The sequence below is a fragment of the Pezoporus flaviventris genome, unplaced genomic scaffold, assembly GCF_033815535.1.
Source record: "Pezoporus flaviventris isolate CSIRO_AGI_PZ_B2104156 unplaced genomic scaffold, CSIRO_AGI_Pfla_v1 ptg000005l, whole genome shotgun sequence".
Classification (NCBI taxonomy): Eukaryota; Metazoa; Chordata; class Aves; order Psittaciformes; family Psittacidae; genus Pezoporus; species Pezoporus flaviventris.
Genome location: NW_026892553.1, coordinates 9,976,314 through 10,000,000, shown reverse-complemented (window position 1 = coordinate 10,000,000; position 23,687 = coordinate 9,976,314). Strand labels below are relative to the sequence as shown.

At 39.8% G+C, this 23,687-nt stretch overlaps 1 protein-coding gene across 4 annotated transcripts in view; it reads right to left on the bottom strand.

The window, feature by feature from the left end:
• AFF2 (ALF transcription elongation factor 2) overlaps window positions 1–23,687 on the bottom strand; it is a 364,050-nt gene that overhangs the window by 29,093 nt on the left and 311,270 nt on the right. For all 4 annotated transcript variants that reach the window (XM_061445966.1, XM_061445969.1, XM_061445967.1 and 1 more), the window contains 3 exons: window positions 5,601–5,763; window positions 4,052–5,071; window positions 1,849–1,973 (listed from right to left, as the gene is read on the bottom strand). In XM_061445966.1, the coding sequence (XP_061301950.1) occupies window positions 1,849–1,973; window positions 4,052–5,071; window positions 5,601–5,763 (1,308 nt within the window). The remainder of the gene's footprint in view (window positions 1–1,848; window positions 1,974–4,051; window positions 5,072–5,600; window positions 5,764–23,687) is intronic.

The following is a 23,687-nucleotide window of genomic DNA, read 5'->3' as shown; positions in this document are numbered from 1 at the left end:
GAGAGACTTAAGGGTCCTCCCAGGTGGGAATATCCGCCATGGGACATACCACCTTCTTAATGGATGAACATCACCATCATGCCTGTGGCTGAATCACCCTGATTTCTCAAAGTTCTTACATAGAGATTTAGGAGTTCTGAAAGAAATGTAAAACCTTTGGGAATAAAAGGAGAAAATGGCAAAGCCTGTCTTTCAACCTCTTACCACTGAAGTGTTATTTTCCCCCATGCCCTTGAAGAGTGTACTTTCAGCTTCCCCTTTGTTCTGCCTCCCCTTAAAACTCTACCTAATCCTCTGAGGAACAGAACCACTCCTGACTACTTAAAAATAATCTGGGGCTCTCCAGAAATTTGTCACCACACAGTTCAGCCAGCTCCCTAATCTTCTGGGAAATATGTTGATCTCTATTCAGTTGCACATTGCTGGGAGTTGAAGACCTGAATTATCAAACAATATTGCATTTGTTTCAAGTGAACTCAGAAAACACTAATAACAAATGCAGTGTGATCCAGGGCTCAATCACTGCGGTGAAAAAGAAGTCAGAAAATTTTGTTTAAAAACTTGAGGCAGACAAGACAAAAAGCTGGCATATGGAAATAACTATTGATGGACACAACTGTATTTTAACAGAGAATACCAAGCTCCAAGGAATCAAATTAATGACCTGGAAAACAAGCTCAAATTAAGAAACATCAGGTTGGGGGTGGATCCTTAGGGCTTGCTGGTGACAAGTGTAGAAGGATTTTTTTAATGGATTGTGGAGGTGTTGGGGATGGATAATCCTTGATTCCCCCTGCAATATATCTCTGCATATTGTATTTCTAGCAATTACAATCAGGCAACACCCATCATGATCTTTATCAAATATGCAACATGTTACAGAACACACTGTAAATTTCAACTCATCTGCCTTTTTCAGACTCCAACTGACTTTCCCAGTGGTAGAATGAGGGCTTAGCTCAAGGACTTAAGTTAGTCCTTGGTATTTATATACTAGGATAAATAAAATGATGCTCAACCTTCCTTATGGGTTTTAAATTTTGTATGCTATTTCATAAACAATCTTTGAAGTTTATCTAAATTTAAATACTACTACACTCAAATTGTTTTCAGAAGTACATTGAGGGTTTGATCCTCTGCTTGTCCCAGCAGAAAGAAATGCCTCGTCTCAAAACTGTAAAAGCAAAGAATTGATGACAGAAGGGAACTGAACTCTTTGGTTATTTATAGAATGTTAATCTTGTGATTATACTAATCAGAATCATTATTTTTGTGGCACCTGTTTGCTCAAGCATTATAGCCATCTCTCAAAGACATTCTGAAAGGCACAAGGTATCTGATTACATGTCTGTAATCAAATACAAAGGACATGTCTGAAACATTAAGATTGGTCACCCCTGGCATGGCTGTACACACAGTTAAAGAATAAGAACCACTGAAGTGAAAAGCAAAGTCACTATTTTGTTCAATAAATCAGAAAACTGTCTCTTATGAAAACAATTTAAAACAAATAAATTCCAGGCAATCAAATAAAGCCCACTTTTAGTAGGATCTTCTGGCCATAGGGGTTAAGGATGATGGGGCAATAAAGAACATTGAAAAGACATAGTATGGGGTAAAAGAGCACACCAGGATTGCGGTGGCATTCTGAATGCCTGTGGTCCATCAGAAGGATGAATGAGTATCATCCAAAACCACATGGAACCTCTTCCTGAATGATGGGAATAGTGATGCTGGGTCACTTACCCTTATGGGCTGTAAACCACACCTGGTCTACAGCAGAGACATTTATAGAACATTACCATGAAATCCCTCATGAATGTTATTTGTAAAAAAAACCCAACTTACTCTTTAGTGCTGGTTAATCTATGATTCGGTATTGGAGAGATACAAGGTGGGAGCAGGCACGAAGCTGAAGAGTCCTCCAGACGCTGTTTCTTGCTTTCAACAAAGGTATCCAGGCTTTCTGTCTGCTTTAATGAAAAGAGTAGAATTTGAAAGATTCAGCATGCAGTTTCACTTGTTATTAAGAAGGGCTCAGGAATCTCAATGCATTTCCTTTACAGTAGCAGCAGTTAAAATACTGGTCTAAGAGAAGTGAAAGTCACCTGAAATCAGGGCTAAATGTGCTCCAAACATGATACATGAAGTTACATAACAAATGACATAGCCAGATAATTAAGCAACAAAATGCCTCATATGCTGTAGTTATCTTCTGTAGTGCACTGGAATGTAATTAATAATTCAGATGGAATGACGTGATAGCACCAAATCTTACTCAAGTAAATAGCTTTTACTCACTGACTTAATAGAAGTTGATGGGAAAACTTCCCTTAGTAAGTATTCCTCACAGGACTAGAAGACTGGAGTACCAAGCTGGGGTAGTCATTAACAGCGACAGCTGGTTTAAAATTTGCTTTGAAAGATTCCCTGATGCATGACTTTTGCGCCTGAACTAGGATGATACAAGCAAAGCTGATTACTGCTCTGTCACTGGAACCTTCATATCAGCCTTTGAGCCCTCTAGTAGGTGGCTAAAATAAATCTTTTAATAGCATGATTTAGAAACAGAAATCAGGCTCTCCCTACCCTTTTTCAACTGATGATATACCCTCAAGTCATCCTAATTGGCTTGTTTCCCCTTGGGAACAATCACACAGCAACTGAATAGGCTGTTCCAGAGGGTAACTTATGTTTGCACAGTCCCAGAGTGAGATTCCTCATTTTTTTTTTTACTTTCTGATTCAAATTATGAGGTTCCATTTTTCATGACCATGTTATTTTTCCTGGGAGCCCTCAGTTTAGTTGCCAATACTAGCCAAGATTCCGTCTCCATCATACTGACACTCCATTAAGGTACCTAGCAAGAAGGTTTTTTGCATTATTAGTATGCACCCTGGTGTACTTATACATACACATAAGCATGGACATTTATGCATCCCTTTTCTTTCCTCCTTCTTTCTTACATATCTGCCCTTAGTGTACAGCTAGAATATAAATTGAATAAAAACCTGCTGAGTTTACTCATGTGATTATTTCCACTTAATTCAACAGGGAAGGAGCCAGTGCAGTGACTCATGTAGGCAGGGGTGCAGACCCTGTGTCTGCCTGGCATTGTCTGTCTTTGTTTAGTTAACTCTCTCGTACCACTGGACTGCTCAAACTCAGGATTTCAAGAAGTCCACTACAACAGACAGCTGAAGTCACACTCACAATCATTTATAAAATCTGGGGTATAAAAAACCCCATGCTATGATGACTTCTCACAGACAGACCAGAGCACAACCATTCCAGCTGGAAAAACTGACTGCAAGAATTCATTTATGATATAAAACTTCAGGATTTGTTTTTCCGAATACACGTTTAGTTTGATGTGCACTGTCATACCCCACAAGATAGGATACCCTTGGGTATAAATAACACAAAACACATGATAAACCATAACACCTTAAGTCAAAATATATTTGCTTTTTCAGGTAGCTGTGTAGAGAAACCAGCTAGTTAAGAAAATTATATTTCTATGAATCACATTTGTTTATACAACAAAACAATACAGACTAAATTCACCAGGAGCATAAGCAAGCACCACTCCATTGACTTTAATGAAGCTATGCCTATTTAAGCCAGTGGTGAAAATGCCTTAATTCTGAAGACAATAAAATCCTGCCTTCCAAACAGAAGTCACATTTTCTGGGTATGACTAAACCCGTAGTCATATTAACTTGTCATTGGGAATTCTTCTGCAGATTAGAGGACACTAGAAATTAATGGATAAGTGAGCAAATAGAGTGAAAAAGCTTGTAAGACCAATGTCAAAAAAATACATTGTTCATTGATTTTGTCAGCTGGAGTTTGGTTTTTACTGGTTTCTGATGCTAATTTGCAGTAATGCACTTGTAAATGTATGTTCTTTGAAAAAACAATAAAGCCTTAGTGTTATGAGTCCTCCTTACAGCCCTGCTGCAGGTGCAGTGAGGAATCAGAGAGTGATCCTGACATCAAGGATGCATACAAATCCAATGTTTTCCTCCAGACAGTGAAAATTACTTACCTTGTGTTTCCTTTTGGATTTTGTGGGCGGTTTTTCAGGTGCTGGGGTAGGGGACTCACGAGATGGTCGCCTGTGTTTCACATTTGCCTCTCTTGGTTCACTTTTCACAGATGTGGTCTCAAAAGGCTCTTGTCCAGGTATCCTAGAGAGTAAACTAAGGTCTATTTTCACCCACAGAGATTTGAGTTCTTCATATTCTCTCAGAGGGGACAGAAGTTCGTTTTGTACGATTGGAATAGGAGAAAAGAGCTGCTCCTCCAGGTCATTGCTAGTCTGGTCAATAGATGTGTTGCTGCCATTGCTAGTTAAACTACTTACGCTGAGGATGTTACTGCCAGAGTCCTTTGCTTTGACACCATTGGCAGAGCCAGGGCAAGCTGGCAATACCTTAGCCTGCAAGCTCTCCTCCTGGTCTGTGTTTGAGTCAGAAGTAGATGAATCCGTTTCAATGAATTCCCGGGATTTGGGGACAATTTTGCTGGGGCCTCTGTACTTCTTCTTCTCTGAAGTGAGACCTGTGCTAGTTCGTGGTTCTTTCCTTGGAGCAGTCTTTCCAACTGCTGCTTTAGTTCGAACCTTTGGCTGCTCGGGGGGTTCCTGTGTGTCTTTTTCTTTGGGAGTGTTGCTGGTATTATTTGGTTTGGGCCAGTTATACTCTTCTACACTGGAAGTCCTTTCTACCTTTTTGGGTTGCTTTTTCCCAGTAGTCCTTTGTGAAGTTGGCTCATTATGAGCTGGTGACTTCTGCTTGGAGCTTTTTGCCTCTGGGGTTTTCTGGGCAACCCGTGGTTTGGCTTTCTCTCGGATGGGACTAAGGATTGCCCGGTCTTTGGAATCGGTTGGGGGCAGGCTGCTGTTGAGTTTCCCTTTGTTAGGCCCTTCGGCCTGCTGGTTGCTCTGGGTCTGGGAGCTGGTCTCACTGTGAGGCTCATTTTGATTGTTGATGATGGTCTTGTTGTGGGGGTTCACTTTATTTAGCCATTTATCCAGCTGCCATTTATTTGTTGAGGGGGGTTCAGGCTGCAGATGGAAGAATGACAAGGAACAAATCTCACACAGAAGCAACGCTTTTCCCTTTAAAAGAGAATGTTTTTAATGTACCCTTTTATTTCAGTCAACTAGTGGTGACTGCTAGTTTTATGGGAGTATTTATGGAGTATTTATGGTTAATTAGGCTTCCTTATCTGGTTTACAATGTTACCCTGGAGAAATTTAATACAACTAAAAAGTTTAGCTGGTCCCTGAAGACATACTTTTGTTATGTTGCCTTCCCTTAGTCCCAGATGAACACTGTGTCAATAAAATCTTCTCTAGCTACTGGCAAAAATCTAAATATTTCTTTCAAACAATTCAAATGTAGGCCAGAAGGATTCTTTCAAAAGCTAGTATGAGTATGTGGGTCATACACATAAAACTGTGAAGTGGGAAAAAAGTCAACAGCATCAAACAGCAGAGAACTCCAACATCTCCTATCAGGGAGCAGGATTTCATGTTTGTCCATGCTTTCCCCTCCGAGCACCCACTGGGGAGGAGCTGAGCGTGGCTTTACCTCTGGCGTTGCACTGCGTGACTCCTCGTTGCACTCGCTGTCACTGGAGCTGCTCTCGCTGTCGGAGTCAGACTCAGAGCTGCTCTCGGACTCACTGGAGCTCCCGGAGCCGCCACTGGAATGGGCCAAGCCAGTTGCGTGCGCTGCTGGCACAGGCAGGCTGCTGTGGGGAGAAGAGCCTCTCGTGTCAGTGCGCTGCTTTTTTAAAGTGTCGCCTTGGGGGGAGCTACCCAGTGAACCCAGTTCACACCGACTTTCTTCTGTGTCAACTCCCCCTCCTGCAGTACAGACCAGTGAAAGCTTCATGGGTCACTGCATAGGCACCAAAGGAGCCCATTGGGTTTATGCTTCACAGGACACACTGATAATGGTGTTAATCACATCACCATCACCATCACCCTTAAATGAGAAACACTTCAGTGTCACAAGCCTGAGCTTATTAGCCCAGTGATTGCAAATACTAACAATCACACTTCAATAATTTATTAATGGAATCACGGTTTCTTCATTTTTTGCTGGTTCATTTATAATTTATGATCAAAGGAAGGACATCAGGCAACTAATATTGGATGGGGCATTTTAAAAATTAATTTTAATGAATACTTTTACACTGCAGTGTACAAAACCTACATATTTTTGACAAGTCCGCAGGGACTGCCCCAGAATTTTTTATTTATAGCTGTTTTTTCTCCCATGTTTATGATAATGCAGTGAGAAAATGGCATTCATGCTGAAAATAAGCCTCTCTGTGAAATCTATTTTTCTGCATGTTCAACTGTCCTCCAGGATGTATTTATTAGCAATGCACTGGGTGTCATTGTCTTTCCTCAGCATTTATTTCTAAACTGAGAGGTTGGATGACCCCAGTTTTAAGCACTACGAATTCTGCCATCTGCGTCTTTATAAACTCACCTTTAATTTCAACTTTTTTCTCAGGAAGATAACCATAAGGTTTTATGTCTCTTCAGCTGATCTGTTCAGGGACTTTTTGATGATTGATTTTAAATTTGTGAAGCTGACAAAGCAAAGTGTTTGAAAATTGACACCGCTTGCTAGTACTCCTTTATGGATATTCAATACTTCAACTTAATATATCATATGCTGTGTGTGTCCCATATTGAGCGATTCTGAGATGCATAGAAGTCATAATACAGCTTTGCCTTCATTCCTGCTATCTGCTTTTTTACTTCCCTCCAAGAATGATTCAAGTAAGCCAGGAACACGCCTTTCTTCCCCTTTCAAACTGAGATGCTATGTGCATCAAGATGCCTTCTTAAGAAACCACACTAACCAAGAAACTGGAAGTTGGAAAAGTCAAAAAACTACGTGTGACCTGCTCTGCTAGAGTTTTTACAAGTATTGCCATTGGCTTCAGTGACAATAATAGATGGTCTTTAATTTTCTTCTTAGGCTAAGCTACTTTCTCTCTCCCTCCTTGTTGGTAAACCTATCCCTTACACTGCAGTTGGTAACATAACTGTCTCTTTGAGCACTGCAATGGCCCTGCAGTGCCCATTGACAAAAAAACAGCTTGGTGCTTTAGGGTGCATTAATGAAACAAAATTACTCACTTGGGTAATTCCTGCAGATCACTAGCTTTGTTGCTCATTAAGTGCATATACTTCTCTCCCTCCCCTCCCCTTCTTCTAGAGGCTCTTCACTCAACTGATTCAAACAGAGCTACTTTACAAATTTCAACTGGAAGTAACAGGTAAATCAAAGAGATGCTTTTAAAAACATTGGCATTTCCAAAACTATCATGGAGAACTAATCACTGCTGAATTAAAAGGTAAATCTTGCACTTCGTATTTAAAGTCACTATTTTTGGAAACTATTTTCACATTTGTTTTTCTTTCTTTATCCCTCCTTTTCAGAGAAGCTCAAGAAAGTGTAGCAAAAGACTTGTTTTTACAGTGAAAAAGGAAACAAGTAAATGTGTTTGTAGGGGATTTTGCCTTTTATTTCAATATATTGTGGTTTTGGCCTTATATTTTCTGTTTAGAAAACACTTAAAGCAGATGAAACCTGAGTTTTCCTACTTCATTACAACTGTTTCCAAGAAGAAAGAAAAAGAAGAGAAAAAATAGAAAAAACTGCAAGGGTTCTAAAGCTGAGGAGGCAAACGTGGCAATTCCATTCTAAAATACCAAAATGAAACATCAGCCTTGAAACAAATGTTACTTATGGAATTATCAGAATGATGAAGCTGCAATCTAAAAATTACTTTTTCCCTAAATCTGTGAGCTTCGTCTATTTTCTTCATCTATTTCACTTCAACTAGAAGTGAATAAGACAATATTAATGCTTCACCCTTTCTGGAAACTCCAGTTCCCACTACTCTAGCAGGGAGCTGGCTGTCAAGACAGGGGGACCATGAGCCTGGCTCCTGCACGGACTTGAAGCATCTTTGTAGCTGGGCACACAGACCTGCACCAGACTCCTCCAGTGACAAAGCTCCTTGCCTGGGGTGGTTTATGCCCAGTACAGAAGGATGTGTGTGAGGCTGCTCACACATCTGTGCAGATTGCCTAAGAAAATGCTCTGCTGTCAGTGCTGGCAAGTTTTCTCTCATTAAGATAACTGATTTAAAGTATATCACCCCTTATAATAGATCAAAGAAGAAAAAGCCAGTGTCCCAGCAGGTAAGGCCAGACCTTTGAAGCCTTTAAACACAACCTACATCTTTTAGCGCTCTGGAAGAGAAATGACACTGTAGCTGGGATGCACTTACACAAAACAACTAGAGTTGTACTGTAGCAGACTGCAACTGTCTGACAAAGAACTCAGAGGGCAAGAAAAAACCCATGGAAATAGATGGTAGCTCCAGCCTGGCCTTATTTTCTTTCTTTCTGCACACTAGCCTTAGAAAATTATCATATGCCAAACATTACTGAATAACACAGCTCAGCAAGCTTGCAGGAACCAGACAGACTCAAAATAATGTTTTTCATACAAAACACAATGAGGTCATATTTGTCTTTCATCTGGGATAATAAAATTATGCCTTGGCTACATCGGGTGGTTTCATGCTGAAGACATCATTGCTGATCTTCATTTTTAAAGTAGAAGCATTCAACTTTTCATCATATAGTTTGGGTTGAGAGTAACACTGTCTGCATGTTTGCAAAACAATCAGATAAGATCCAAAATGTCTTTCCTAGCATCTCCCCATACTAAAGAGAGATCTTGCATATAGGTACATGCACAATCAACTAGTAATGCTGTTCAGCAGAACAGAAGAAAATACACAGACCTTTCACATGCAAGTGCATGAAAAAAAAAATGTATCTTTGCTTCCAATAAAGTGAGTGTAGTGGAGAGATTCCTGGTTGTCTTCTGAGTTTTTTTCCTTACATAAAATATACCTTTTAGTTCAAAACAACAGATTGGTTTGCACTCTTCCAAAGACTTCTTTGGCTTTAAAGTTAAAGCACATGTTTTAAAAGATGATGAGATAGATTCTGAAAATGTGCATTCAAGCAGCTGTTATACAAATAAATGGGACTAATTCACACACATATCAAATACACGAACTGGGGGCTGCCTCTCTAAGAGACTTTCAAAGGAAGCTTTGTTGTGTTGCTAAGATCCAGACAAGGAATGCCAGCCTGGACAAGGTTTAAAATGGATTTAAAGCATTTTACCATCAGATACAAGTCCTCAAAGTGACTAAAGGGGGCAGGAAGCACTGGTATTTGAAACTCTTGAAGTTTTATTTCCTAGCAGGAGATGAGCACTCATGTCATTCCTCAGTGCTTGGGTGGACAATGTTTTTATTTTATTTGAACTGAAAAAAAAATAAATTAATAAAAACAATGCTTCCCAATGGAACACAGTATTGTTTGGGTAAATAACACTTAGAAGAAAGCCAGTCCATTATTATTACTTGAGATTGGAGGCCCCTACTGAGATCAGTGACCTGCTGTGCTGGGATCTGTGTAAATACATGACGAGACACAGTCCTTGGGCCAAAGAGCTTGCAATCCAAACACACAAAGCAAACATGAGAGGTATTACAATCATCCTCATACTCAGTATGGGCCTCTCATATTCTCTAAGCCCAAGGCCTCTCCGAAGTTAATGGAAACACCAGTTTCCTCCCCTTCCGTTCTCCTCATTTTCCAAGCCTTGTGCTCAGCAGTCGAGGTGTCCTGCAGGGCAGTCAGACAGGCTCTGCCCAGACCTGGAGCCCTTACCATGTCTGTGCTAAGTGGGAGGAAAAACACACCTGTGACTTGGTAGCAAGGATCCCCATCACTCAGGCCAGACGGACCAGCATCTGCTTACCCCTCTCCAGAGCAGCTTCTCCTGTGCCATAGAGATGAGTGACACTGGAGTAACGCCCACCACTGTAGGTGGAGGAAAACCAGGAAAACCTTTTGCAAAGGCCATCGTGATGATGTCTCTAGCTGCCTGCAGGTTGGTAAGCTGGTCTCCTCTCTGCTATCAAACAATGAAGCAGACAGAAAGATACCTGCATGTTCAAAAGTGATTTGGAAAGAAGCTCTTCTGCAGCACTTTCACCTATCTCCCTCCTGCTTTTGCACACAGCACTTCCCCTGTCCCTTGCTGCCTGGTGGCATGACTGTGTACAGCATGGACACAAAGTATAAAGTGAGAAATGTCTTGAAGGTCAGAACAACACCAATATCACCAGTGTCTGCCAGTGTTTTTCAACACTTGTTGAGCTAAGGCTTTAACTACAGAGCAGCTGAGGCTTGCAGGTGTGTCTGCTGGTGGTTCCTGGTAAGCGACTGCATCAAGTTCATCACACACCAACCATTGTGTTTTCATTGCCATTCACTGGTACAGGTGAGCTGCCTAAATTTAAATGTAACCCTGCAGCTTGTCTGGTTTTAAACTTATGGGTAATTTTTCCAAAGCCAGTTAAAGCAGACACAGCATTATTATATATTTCGATTATTATGCTGCCTAGAGAACTGGAGGCCCAACATGCAGCTTACACTTTCTTGTTGTCATCTAGGCTATTATATTATTTTCAACACATCATTTACTCTGTTGTAATAACTTATTTTCAAGATTAAACCTGGTAGTTACAACGAAGATAATGTGAAATACTTAAACTCATTAACTTCTAATAGGAAAAAGAATAAGCTTTTTACCCTGTAAATACACATGTAAAGAAAAGTTGTGTAATTCAGCCTACTGCAGTAAAACTCACCAAGGAACAAAAACTCCTTAGCTATCTCCCTGAACTTGTCACCAATTAGATGTAGTCATGTTAATTGCTGTGAAGAGAATTTGGCAAATAGATGGTGCCTTCCAACAATAGCTTTATTCATTCCAACCCTTCCTTTTTAGGGTAATGATGAATTGGCCACTTGTTCCACTGCTCTACCCAGAAATCAAAATGTAAACTTGGAAAAAGCAGAGCGCTGCTGAGCAGTGGGAAACTGTAGATGGTAACTGACCAGTATGTCAACAGTATATCAATGCTGGCAATGTATTTCCACATGAAGCAGCACTCTACAAAGGTTGCTTTACTGCACAGGCCTATTTTTAGGGAAAATTCAATCAATGAAATCTGGAAATGGGAAGGTCTATACTGGAAAAGTGACCTCAGACTTGACAGAGTGGTTGATCTTCCCATCGAGGCATTGGACAGGGACTTGGATGAATTTTGCTTTGTGTCTTAGAAGAAAATACATCTGTGCACCAGTTCATGCTGAGTAACGGGGAAACTATGGTGCCTATCCTTAATCTGGCTCATCTATTTAAAATGCAGATTCCTCAGAACAAAGACTGATTGCACAGGGCACTGAAAACTGGGCGCTCAGCTCCGAGTAAGACTTGTGCACTACAACTACACTACAGGATCTATCAGAGTAGACAGCAGTGCTCACTCTTGGCATATACTGTTGTTCTCCCACTCAATACACTTTATTCTGAGATAAGAGAGAGGAACAAACAGGAAAAATTATGAACCTGAGGGGCACTACTAGGAGTTACTGGGCTCACTGAATTCTGTGTAAAAAGGCCGCTTCATTATTCTAGCAGATAATAGAGCAGCACCTAGCAGATTAAAATTTAGTGTCTGAATTTAATACCATAACTGTTCAATAACAAAGTTTTATTTCCCTTCTATTCTTATACTATTATCAGGAAGTAATGCTCCCTTCTAATTTGAAAAGGAGATGCCATTTTTTTATAATGAATTTTTATATCTATATCTTCAAACTTACCTACGACTGCCACTAGATTACTTTTTAAAGAAAAGCATTGCTCTGAATGGTTTGTTCACTGCCTTTCCATTGGTTAGTATTAAATTATTTATCATCAGGCTGGTAGAATTCTAATCTAAATTTTCAGAGATTGGGCTGACACAGGAACTGAAAACCTGTATCGAGCCCTTTTAAAATATTTATCATACCCAGGTCAGTGAAATGAAATAAGGTGTGGAAATTGTTACTTCAGCTAACATTAGCACACATAGTAAGACATCACTTCTGACGGTTCTCTCATGTCAAAACACATGGAAAGGGAAAACCTCTCTAATATATCATTCAGGATGTGGCAGCTGATCTGCTTGTATCAATCCTGACCACTGTAATGCAAATAGGAGCTCTGATTTATTTTGAGGGGGAGGGTAATTTACAAGATGTTATACGTAAAAAGCTACGTTCTCATTTTACTGTGTTCAAAAGTAACTGTTTTAATCAAAGACTGTTTATAACAAGGTTGATAGAGTTACTGAAACAGAGTTTTTTCATATACATATAAACCTTTTATATTTCCAGCTTTAAAGACCATAAAAAAGGATAGTAAAGATGAAAGAAATAAAAAGAATGACAGAGCTAACTCCTATGAGCCACAATCTATGTCAAAGCAGAACTAAAGTGATTGACAGCTTGCATTAGTAATGAATAGAGTGGGGAAAAGCTGCCAGGAATCCATAACAAGGTCAAAGCCTTCCAATAAAGAATTACTTTACCCAGAAATCCTAGGTGGAACTGAGTATATACATCTGAAATGTGAATTAAACCATGGTACTGTTTCTTCTGTCCTATTCTGACCCTTTCCCAGGCTTTATCCTTGGGCTACAGTAAGTTCTGACTCTTTATCACATCTGCCATAAAGAAAAGGTGCCACGTATCAAATTGTCTTATCAAACTGTTCATAAAAAAACAAACGGCAGAGGAGGAGTTTGAAGGGCACATCCCTAACGGTGCACGTAAAAAACTTTCTGAACTATTGGTATGGTAATCGCTCTCCTCCCAATTTCACAGCATTCTCATACACGCTTGACATGGAAGAGAAGGGGATTTTGCATATTAAAAGCAATATTGTACCCATGATTTGTGCATGCATCACCCTGCTCATCTCAGAGTTTGGAAACACTTTTGTGAGCATGGTATTATTCAGGAAATGTAATGTATGTACGTTTGATGTACAATATTTTAGTGAATGGATTCAAATGTCAGAGTGCATTATTCGTACTATGCCCTGATGTGCTACTGTTTGTCTGGCATCTGGAAGAATAAGAATACTATCTGTTACTGTGAGCTTCAGAGGGCCTCATTTGATGTAAATGGAACCATTTTATTATACCAATATTGCCCCACTGAATCAAGCTAGAGATGAGTATTGATACATGGGAACTTATTCATTTTCCACAAAGAAAATGCGAATACTGCATCTTTCAGTACACTTCTGTGAAAGTTTAGAAGTACATACTCACTCCTCTACTGTTCCAAGTTTTAAGTTAACATAAAATATTTTTCAAGAAATTACTTATTTGCAGTTTGATTTTACTTATTTCAGCAGAAAGTCCAAGTGTGATCATAATAAAAAAAACCAAAGTGAACCTCTAAAAGCAAAGTGTTGCTTTTTTTTTTTCTCATTCATGTACGGCAGAAACTTGGATACATAATGTTGTAAATGGACTACCCTACCCGTTCTAACTCAGTTCTACTTCAGTTCTAACTGAAAATAGAATCCAGCTTAGAGCCCAGTCGGAAGAGAACTGGGAGCTATGGGACCAAAACACGCTGGTGCAGATGGATCCAGATGACACCTCTAACTCCTCAACATTTCCAGTCTCATCTACTATCTGAGGAAAGCTAATTTTACTATTCTGAGCAACCAAGCAGTCAGAAAACACGAGGAAGTTGCATTTTTTCTCCTTTCCCCCTGTCCACCTCTGAGCTTGAAAGGGTGCCAAAAGGCATATCCCGATTTTCCAGAGCTTTACAGCACATGCACAGTCATTCACACCTGTGCGCTATGTACAAGTGTCACAACATCACCTCAGGAGATATCCTCTAGGGAAATCCCCTGTGTGCAGGTCAGCAGTATAACCACTTCCAGAGCAAAGAAGATGAACCAGAAACATGAGTCTCTGCAACCCAGAGAAGGGAAATCAGCCCCCCAGTCTGTCAAAGCCACGCCTTTTTAGAAAAGGCCCAGGACTGCTCTAATTGCAGGGGCTGCAGGAGCATGACAAGTAAAACAAGTAATAGGGAAAGGGGCAGAGATAAAAACTGAGTACAATCAGAAAAAAGTCGGCGATATTTTACTAAATGATCTTCAGCTGCTCACAAACTCATAGCAATCTCCCTGCACTATATACAGTACAAAGCTTGACGCAGCAGGATTGATGCTAGAGGCATGGCATGGCTTGTAGGCACCTACTCAAATGATTAAGGCACAAAGAATCCACCTCTATGGACATAATCACTGCACCTCTGTAAAGAAAGACAGCCCTGTGGTTACAGCACTGGCCTGATACTTCAGAAAACTGGTTCTATTCCTGCGTCTGTCTGGGATTTAATGGGCAAAACAATTAAATGCCTGCACTTTTCCCCTGTTTTTAATACAGACAGCATTGTGAGACTCCAAGTATATTTACATTCATCAGATTTAAGTTAGAATAACCGATGCCACAGAAGTACACAGATGCTAACGAAGACCACAAGCAGACACTTAGTTTGACTGCTACTGCCATAACAGTAAAAAGGAGCCATCATTATAAATAATGGCCAATTACTCTGAAACAGTTTTTAAAGAAGTATTCCTAAAGACACATGATGAATTTATGACACACCACCAGAGCCCTTCATGGATATAAAGATGTACTTCAGCACACGACTTGTTTTTTGAACAAGGAGAAACCTAGTAAAATATTAATAAAGCTGAATGCTGAAACATAGGTTTCTTCCTTACAGTTAATTTTAAAATGGGGTGAAAAACTCCATTTGGAGTGGAAACCTAAACCTTCTCTATATTTCTGTCTAATGCGAGCTTCTTTTAATGCTGTTGATTTTTGCCAGTTACATAATACACTGCTTTGTGGATTAAAAAAAAAGAAGGTATTAAATCTATTTAGGATTAAATATCATCTTGAAGGATCTTATGTTAAGAATGGAGCTAAATCTTTAAGCAGCATCCACCCTTAATTATGACATTCGTAGGTATTAAAGAAAAAAAAGGTGCTTCTTTGAGTGATAAATGGACCTGAAGATCTTTCACAACATTCACTATAAATCACAAAAGGCCATTAATAAACACTCAGAAAAAATGACAGTTACAAGTATCTGCTCCCATACTTTGCCTAATACTATCAGTGTCATGTTTAAACCTGACATCTTAAATCTTCAACACGAAAGCCCTTTAAGTCAAAAAGCTCAGCTATTTTAAACAGAATTTCCTATGCTTGTTATTTTGAATGACAGCAAAAGGAAACAGAGAATCTTTAATTTCTTAACCCTACCTGGCTGCAAATCTTGCCTTTCAGACTTTTTCATCCACACCAAAATAAAGGGAAGATCCTATTAGCTTCCACACCTACTTGCTGGGATCTTGGGGGTAAAGAGTTGCCACATCTTCTAGAGGAAGCTAGTGGTGCTTAGCACCTCCAGGATGGAGCTCTGTGGGAGTTTAGTCAAAACACTGCAAGTATGAGGACCGCACTGCCTGTGAGCATGCTGAGGACAAGTTTGGAGCCACCTTTGATTTAAATGGGAGAGATGAACTAGGATCGCCAGAAATAACACTGGGTGCCTTCCTCATGTGTAACTTCAGTGCTCCATCCCTGGCCTGCTTAACCTAGGCTGAGAGAAACTGGGATGCCTTGCAGGTGCAGTTAAAATCTGACCTGGAATTGACTGTGGACAAACACTGTGTTCCACAAGATGAGATCAGGAAAACAAAAGTGAAGTGACCATAATCCTGAGTATAAAATAGGTTTTGTCCATGGGGTATTAAGAAAAGTTATATTTTGCCTGTTTTTTTCAGTATGGCTAAAACAATACAGAACTTTAGGGTTAGCTAAATTATTTCTTCGTAAAACCCTTCCAGCTAAGAAGCTTTTATTCTGGTCACTTATGTTGCTGAGTTACAAGAAATGGATTTTTCAACATTACCACCATCCATTTTTTCCCCAGACTGATGAAGGGTTATTGTATCAGCAATGATTTGTTGAAGGTCTGCCAACAAGCAAAGGTCAGGAAGATCCAAACCCCTCATGGATACAAAGGTAAATAGGCAAAGTTCAATCTCCCTTGCACTTTTTATTGTTTTCAACTTGATCATCATCCCTTTAGTAAGGCGTAAATGTGTTCTTCACATATCTGCCCAGACAGCCTCAATCTCCTCATGCTCTAGTGTGATATGGTGGTTGCCTGTTATGTGAGATCTGAAGCTCTTTTGCTTGTTAATGACAAAAATCAGTAGCAGGATGTCACTCTGCTAGCAGGGAAGTAGAGAAGTATTGACCTATTTTCTGCATTAGAGTTAAAAGCCCTCTATCCCCTCTAATTTTGCTTTGTTTGGGATACAGTGGACAAGAAAGCTAAATTAACCAAAGACAGAGCTCAAGAGTCAGCCCATACAGTAGAAAGGAACACAAATGGTCAAAGAGGCTGAGCAGGATTGACTGTTTCTGCAGCAGGGCTCCAAGGTGAACATCACTCATGCTTTCATTCACTGCAAATATACAGGGAAAGACAGAGACACTGTGGCCCAGACCTGAAAGGCTTACTCTGAATTTCAGATCAGCTCTAGGCTCTATCTTGTTCAGTAATAATATTTCTTGGCCAAGTTCTCACTCTTCTTTTGTGCACAGCAAAACCTACAAGGCCAGTCTGCAAGTTCAGATGATGCCTTCAAAACCTGTAACAATTTAACATCTATTCAACTCTATGTTTCCTCCTTTGCTTTTTAAATGAAACAACATCCCTAAATGTTCTTACAAGTAAGCTGTGCAGAGGCTGCTGAGAGAAAACATAAGTGTGGCAGCATGTTCCTCCCACCACACTCAAGCCAGGCTGGATTCCTGCACCAACAGACTGTCAATGGGAGTTCGACATGGGCAGAGTTCTGAAGCTGAAAGCTGTACTTGCTAGTTTGGAAGTGGAGAGGCTGTTATTTTTGAATCTGAATTTATAAAACACCACTTATCTAGGTTACAGATGGACTCAGGATCCCACACTTGGCTCCAGAGTTTGGATAACTCACACTGCATATCTGGGGTTTGGGTTCAAGCCCATCTTGAATATAAATTTAGAATGAAAGAAATACATGCAAATACCAGGCATATTATAAGACACTGCCAGCTGTTTTCTTCTACTTACAAGACTGTTTCTGAGAAAGCATGTATTTTTTTAAGTATATAGTGGAATATGGGAGTGATGACAAGCTGGTATCCCTGAGTTCAGTGTGAACCTGACCTCATTCTCAAGCTTAGGGTGTCTCTTGTTCCTGACACATGCCTTCCTAGGTCTCTCAGGCTACATTTCTTATGAAGTCTGATGAGAAATGGAACAGTGTGCTCACAACCTTTTTTTGGATCTCTCCTTGAAAAATATCTGTGTTCTATCTGTGCTTAAATGACAGCCTGATACTTGTATTCCAAGAAAATCCACGCTAAAAGTCCAGATAACACTTAACCCACAGGCTGGTATACACAGAGCTGGCCTTTCGGGTCAGGTTCCCAACTGAGTAATGGACTCACTATATTATCCCTGGCAAGTCTCACACATTGGAATTTTCAAACAAAAGCAAACAAAATCAACTTTTGTTTTGTGACTTCATTATTTTTTAATGCTACAGCTTATTCATTTTGGTTTATTAATTTGTTGGTCCAATGGTTTTTATGTGCTGCGATTCAGAATAGGTCTCTCTCTAATATCATGTTTTATATAGATATGGGAAATGAAATGTAAGTCTGATACAATTACGGTTGTATGCCATGCAAGACAATACTGTAAATACGACAACAGCCTGAAAAGCTGCTTAGCAAAATGATCTTAATATACAAGGCAGTGTGAAAATGTAAAAAGAATCTATAATGACAACAAAGATTAGCCATTTGCTCTCTAACCTTATTTACAGAAGCAATCAGAGGTATTCAGGTCGAGTTAATGACCCTGTCTCCAATTAATTCAATTGTCTACAAACAACACTGATGCAGTGGTTGTCTCAGAGTCTGCCACATAGTCTCTGAGGGAATACAGAAGACTCCATTAGAAGTGACAATAATAATGCATTTATTACTGAAACACCATTGTATTATAAATAAATTCCTGATGTTAAATTATGCTCCACGCTTTAACAGAAATTCAATTACTGAAATAATAAAAAAGACAGTGTATTTGCCAAGTGCTTGGACTATAATTTGGCTGCTTAGTTACCAGCAGTTGGCTGTTTTGCAATTTCTTGTTCACAGAATATTTCTTTTGAATAAATGCCAGACATTTTCATACGAATTTCATGAGCAAGTTGCAAAATGAAATTTTGAGCTTTTGAATCCAATTATGAAAGACATAACTAAATCTATTATTGAAAAAATATTCTTGAAAGCACTTCTTGCTGTTGTTTGGCTCTGTGTAGTAACTGAGGTAAGCACAGGTGCTGTTCATTATGGGCCATTGTGCGCCATCTGAATTCTGGGAACTGAGGAATTCAGAAGGTTTCAACTCTGTTTATGTGAATAACAAACAGGCGTGATTCCGAGGTTGTTTGTACAAGCTTTCACATAGCTCTTCTGGGACTCCTAAGACACCTGCTTACCCTTTTGAAGCCAAACCAGTATCATTTACGTTCTGGCTATTCTTTCTACAGCGATTTTTGCAGGAGCAACATATTTCCCCACCCCTCTTCCCTCAAGCTGCTGTCAACGGCAGAAGTAGAAGCAAAAAAAAACAAGGATAAAACAATCATTCAGTGGGAACAAGAAGCCTTTTGGCTTGATGAGATTCAGGCACCGCATCTCATACTTAGCATCAATCCCTCTCTCACCCATTTACCTGTGCTAGGCTGTTAGGCATAAAATACAATTAAATTTTTTCTGCAAGTACCAATCTGTCATCTCTCTTTGGGGCTTGGCCATGTATTTATCTTGCTAATGCCTCACCCATTGTCTTCAGATGTTTTACATGGAAGATATTAAGAGATGCATGCACCTAGCATCCTGCTATGTGAGTGCAAATGAAAAACTGCTGACAGTCTTATTGGATCCCAAGGTGCCTGCAGCCATATGGCAGCATGTACACAGGTCCTAGCTCTTCAAGGGATCACAGACTCTCACCTCTGCATATTTCAAAACGTGCTGTTTCAACTATATATTTCTGCTGACAGTGATTATTTACTTTGAACTACTATTTGTTGATGTATTGCTAGTACTTATCAGCAGAGATGTTATCAAAACATCTGGGGATGGAGTGTGTATGTGGAGAGCAGCAGCCAGGCAGCCCAAAGGAAGGAAACACGGAGGAGAAGTTCTTGCAGTCTCAGTGTTAAACTGAAAGGTTTTTTTTTTTAATCCTGACACTGACTGCAGTGCAACTAAAACTGCCACAGTTGAAGTACTTCAGGGAACATACCGAGCTGACGGGAGATGCTATCAGGCAACACTTTGCAGAAATCAGCAGGCACAAGAACTCCTTGAGCAGGTAAAAGATTCTGATATAATCCTACATCTACAATATGATTTTTCAAAACTTGCATCATCCAAAGTAAAATCTTTGAATTAACCCCTGTGAAAAGCCAAGTGCCATTATAACCACAGACCTTAGTGCCACCTCAAAGTCAAGTTAAGACTTGGAAAGAGGAAATAATCTCATAAAGAACCAAAAATTAGAGAAAAGCAACTGTTTTCCTGAACTTCAGGAGAAACAGGCCTACAAGAAAGCAAGCTTCTAATTTCAGTGGGCTGCAGGGTTGAGGTTTTCCTGCATTTGAAACTTGCTGGCAACACTGGAAAGGATCATATTTACATAGAGGAAGCCTACAGACTTCTCAAGGGGGTTGAGCTAGCAGTGAGGGACAAAGTGGTATCCTATGCACAGCATCTGACTTTGTGATGAACGGCAGCATCCTCCTTCAGCCAGGGAACCAGAAGGAATCTGAACAGAAGCGGATGTTGCCTTCCAGATGTGGGACCAATTACCCACATATTGGAAAAAGAGAATAAAAAGATAAAATAAAAGGAAAAGTAAAATGTAAAAATGAAAATTAAAAAAAAAAAAAGGAAAAGGAGAAAGGAAAAAGAAAGAAAAAGAAAAAAGTGAAGAAGTCAAAGGAAGCTGAGAGCACTCATCAGTTCAAAACCACTTCAGGAACTTATAGGGAAGGCAATATTAGCACAGCAGAATACACACTGAATGAAGGTCAGCAGCATAACATTTGCAAGGATAAGAAACAAAAAGAGTGTTGTTGGGGAAGGTGGAGACCAAAATTATGCCCAGGCTTTCAAGCTCCAATTGCAACATGGAGCTGAACTCCCAGAGCAACCACAAAGCTACAGAATTTGTGTACAGGTACTGTTTTTCACTGGGAGTGTGCCATGGTTTAATACACTGGTGTCAATTACTTCTGGTTTAGGCTTTCTTAATGGTGACCATAAATGAAGCTCATTTATAGTCTGCAACTTGTAAGCAAGCAGTAAACTAAAATCCTGGAAAAAGCTAAGTATCAGCTCTTAGAGAAACACTTCAAGGCTCTGGGACTAGGTACAGCCCTGATTTTTGCTGTATTTTGTTCAGCTTGTATATATATGCGATTAGTACAATCATCTCCACAGGCACCCGTACTTCTGTACAACAAAAGGTGAAAATCAGGAGAAGGACATTTCCTATGGACCTTGATCAGCTTAGAAGCTGCTCCTCACATATAGCGGAGCTGCTCAGCGACTGAAGGGAAACAGGTATTTAAGTGGGATAGGCAAGATAACTTGCCACAGCCATTCCTTTCTTCTCATAAAGCTGGCTAACACATGAGAGTAAATAGACTCCAAACTTTAAAAGAAGGCAAGAACCACAATGCCAGACGTGGGAGGCATTATGTACAAAGAAAGATTTTTTGCAAGTGTGGCTTTAAGGAAGAGTCGAAAAGAAAAAATAAGTAACAATGAAAGGGCAGCAAGACAAAGTCTGCAACAGAACAGAAGAGCTAGGAGGTCTTGAGAGGAGACCTGAGGAGATGTGAGAACACACAAGTAGCCACAGCCAGGGCAGGAGAAAGGGAAGCTGTGTTAAACAATTTGCCATTCTTGTTACAATAGGAATGAGTAACCCAGAGTCTGTGGGCTTAAGACGGTCTTACATTTCTTATAGGCCTTGACCACATGATATTTTTGAGGTATTATAGCTAGATAACACTATGGAAGCTATAAATATTTGGCCCAGCTTTGGAAAGACTTACTCAGCTTCCAGATTGCTTCTAGAGAGACTTAACAGATCACCCTGTCACTCCTCACTCCCACTGAAGAACCTCCCTCCTCTGCGGAAGCTTAATTCACTGCACATCTCAACACAACCAGGGAAAGCAAAGTCTTACCATCCCAATCTTTACATCAGCATAACTTTGTATATTTCTTGGTAAAGCACTGATAAGATCGCTGCATAATGGTAAGTTATTCAAATATGGGATCTGAAATAAGGCTTGAGATGCTCAGAGATAATGGGAAGAGGGTGACACTTAACAGCAGTACACGCAGACATTTAGGCAGATTATAATTATGTAAGTAGCAATTTGGCTGGGACACCAGGATTAGTACCCTTAAATTCTTAGGAGAAAGCAATGAAATCCTTAATGACTGCAAATGGCAAGGACCTTTGCTTTATACAAAATCTAAAGCAGCAACTTTTACAGCACAGTGGCCTCTAATACAACATAAAGTCATTGTTTCAAAGGTGACATGGGAAAAGAGCCACCTAGTCAGCCCCAGAACCATTCTACAGTGCCCCAGTGACCTGGAGAGCATGATTTTCCAAGCACTGACATGGCCCAGCTCTACCCAGCTTCAGAAAGCTGAAGGAGAACAGCACAAGTAGGCATGGCTGTGGGCCAACAGAGCATTTAGCTATCATTATTCCTACAGCAGATTCCCATGTACTGCAAAGTACGCTTAATGAGGAATGTTAATTTATATCCATTCACAACAGCGTAACAGGGCTCTAACACTGACCAATCATGGGCCTAAAGGCTTTTAACACATCGATGCACTATGGGATCAGAGAAAGTTACAGACATGATAACATCTAATAAATCCAATAAAAATGGAGAACAGCCAAAGTAAGTTCCTGCATGTCAGATATTAAATATGACTAATGTTGTTTGACAGTGTTCCACAGAAGGTGCATTGGAGTCTCTCTTCTTCCTTATCATTATCACAGAAAGAGAAAGGTAAAGCACTGCAGGAATATAAATAATTTGAAAAGCCTCGTAGACAATATTCTACTGTGCGCCTCATTTGCACTTAAAAAAACCTGCCCTACAGACCTTATGTACTTTTAAGATTCATCTGAAAGATACATGAAGAAGTCTTCCAGTCAAAAATGTACATATTTAATGGAATTAGATCTCTAGGCAAGAAAATGTCAGAAGAAAAGGAGAAATATTAAAGTGAATGCAGGGTGCTCCTTTCTAGTGCTTTCCTGCTTTGATAAATATCTTCTGGGATGTCATTTACTAGAAAGTCATGATTTAACAAAAAGAAAAACTGCAGTATAAAATATACTCTCTTTATTGCTGAAGTAAGTTGCTATTTTCAAATTTTCCCTCTGTATTCTGCTTTTGTCAGCCAGAGGCCTTGATATTTGCTTTTATATCATCCCCATTGAAAATGCAGTGATTATTGTGAAATATTCAATTGCAGAGCTCTTCTGATTACATGGCAAGGGGAGATCATAGGAATCTGTACTGCCACAGCCCTTTCTCTGCCTTCCAGTATCATGTGAGGGCAATCAAACTTGAAAAAAAAAAAGAAAAGTAAAAGACCCTGATTGTAGTGTTCAGTAATCACCCTGGGCCCAATGGGCTTGAAAGAAATCCTCTTTATTCAGTCACATCAGCTCCAGCTGCCTTTGCTGAACAGCAGCTGAGCGTCTGCAGTGCAGAGGCCCATGGCCTGATCCTGTCTCACAGTCAGGTAGGGGTACTGCAATCTATTCTAACTTATTTGGAAGGTCTGGTGATGTAGAAGGTTGTACCACAGATCTTCCCCCCAGCAGGATGTGAAAAGTGCAACCCTAATTAGCTCTTCTGTAGAAAGCATAGTAGAACTCTTAGAAATTTTCCCCCAGAATAACCTGACAAAAACAAATTGTCATTAAAATTGGCATTACTACCTGCAAGAAAATTCCAAGCTCCCCTCTAAAGTAACACACTTCTAACAGGAAAACTCAAATAAAATATTTGGAGTCAATTTCATCACAAAGAAATATTTTGTTTCATTAAATTGACTTACAATGCTTTATGTAATCAGTTAAGCCCAAAGTGAGGTCCCTGCTGAGAGCCTTAAGTTGGCTGCATCCTGTCTGTGAGGGATGTCTGATGCAGTGAAATGTAAAGCCAGTGGAACCTTTCGATCAAATTAATAAAAGTATGTTGTTTTCAAGACTGTCAAAATATTTTGATGGGAGATATTTATGAAAAAGCACTTAATATAGCCGAATTCATGTGTGCCTGTTTCTTTTGTGCAAAAAAATCGTCAATTTTCAAGGCTACACTAGAATTTTTCTCGTTCCTATGCACAACCAACAGCTCTCTGTTTTTTCACATACTTTCACAGAAAGACCAAAAAGAATTTGCTAAGAGTTTCCAGGCTGTTCTCTACATCTAGGTTTT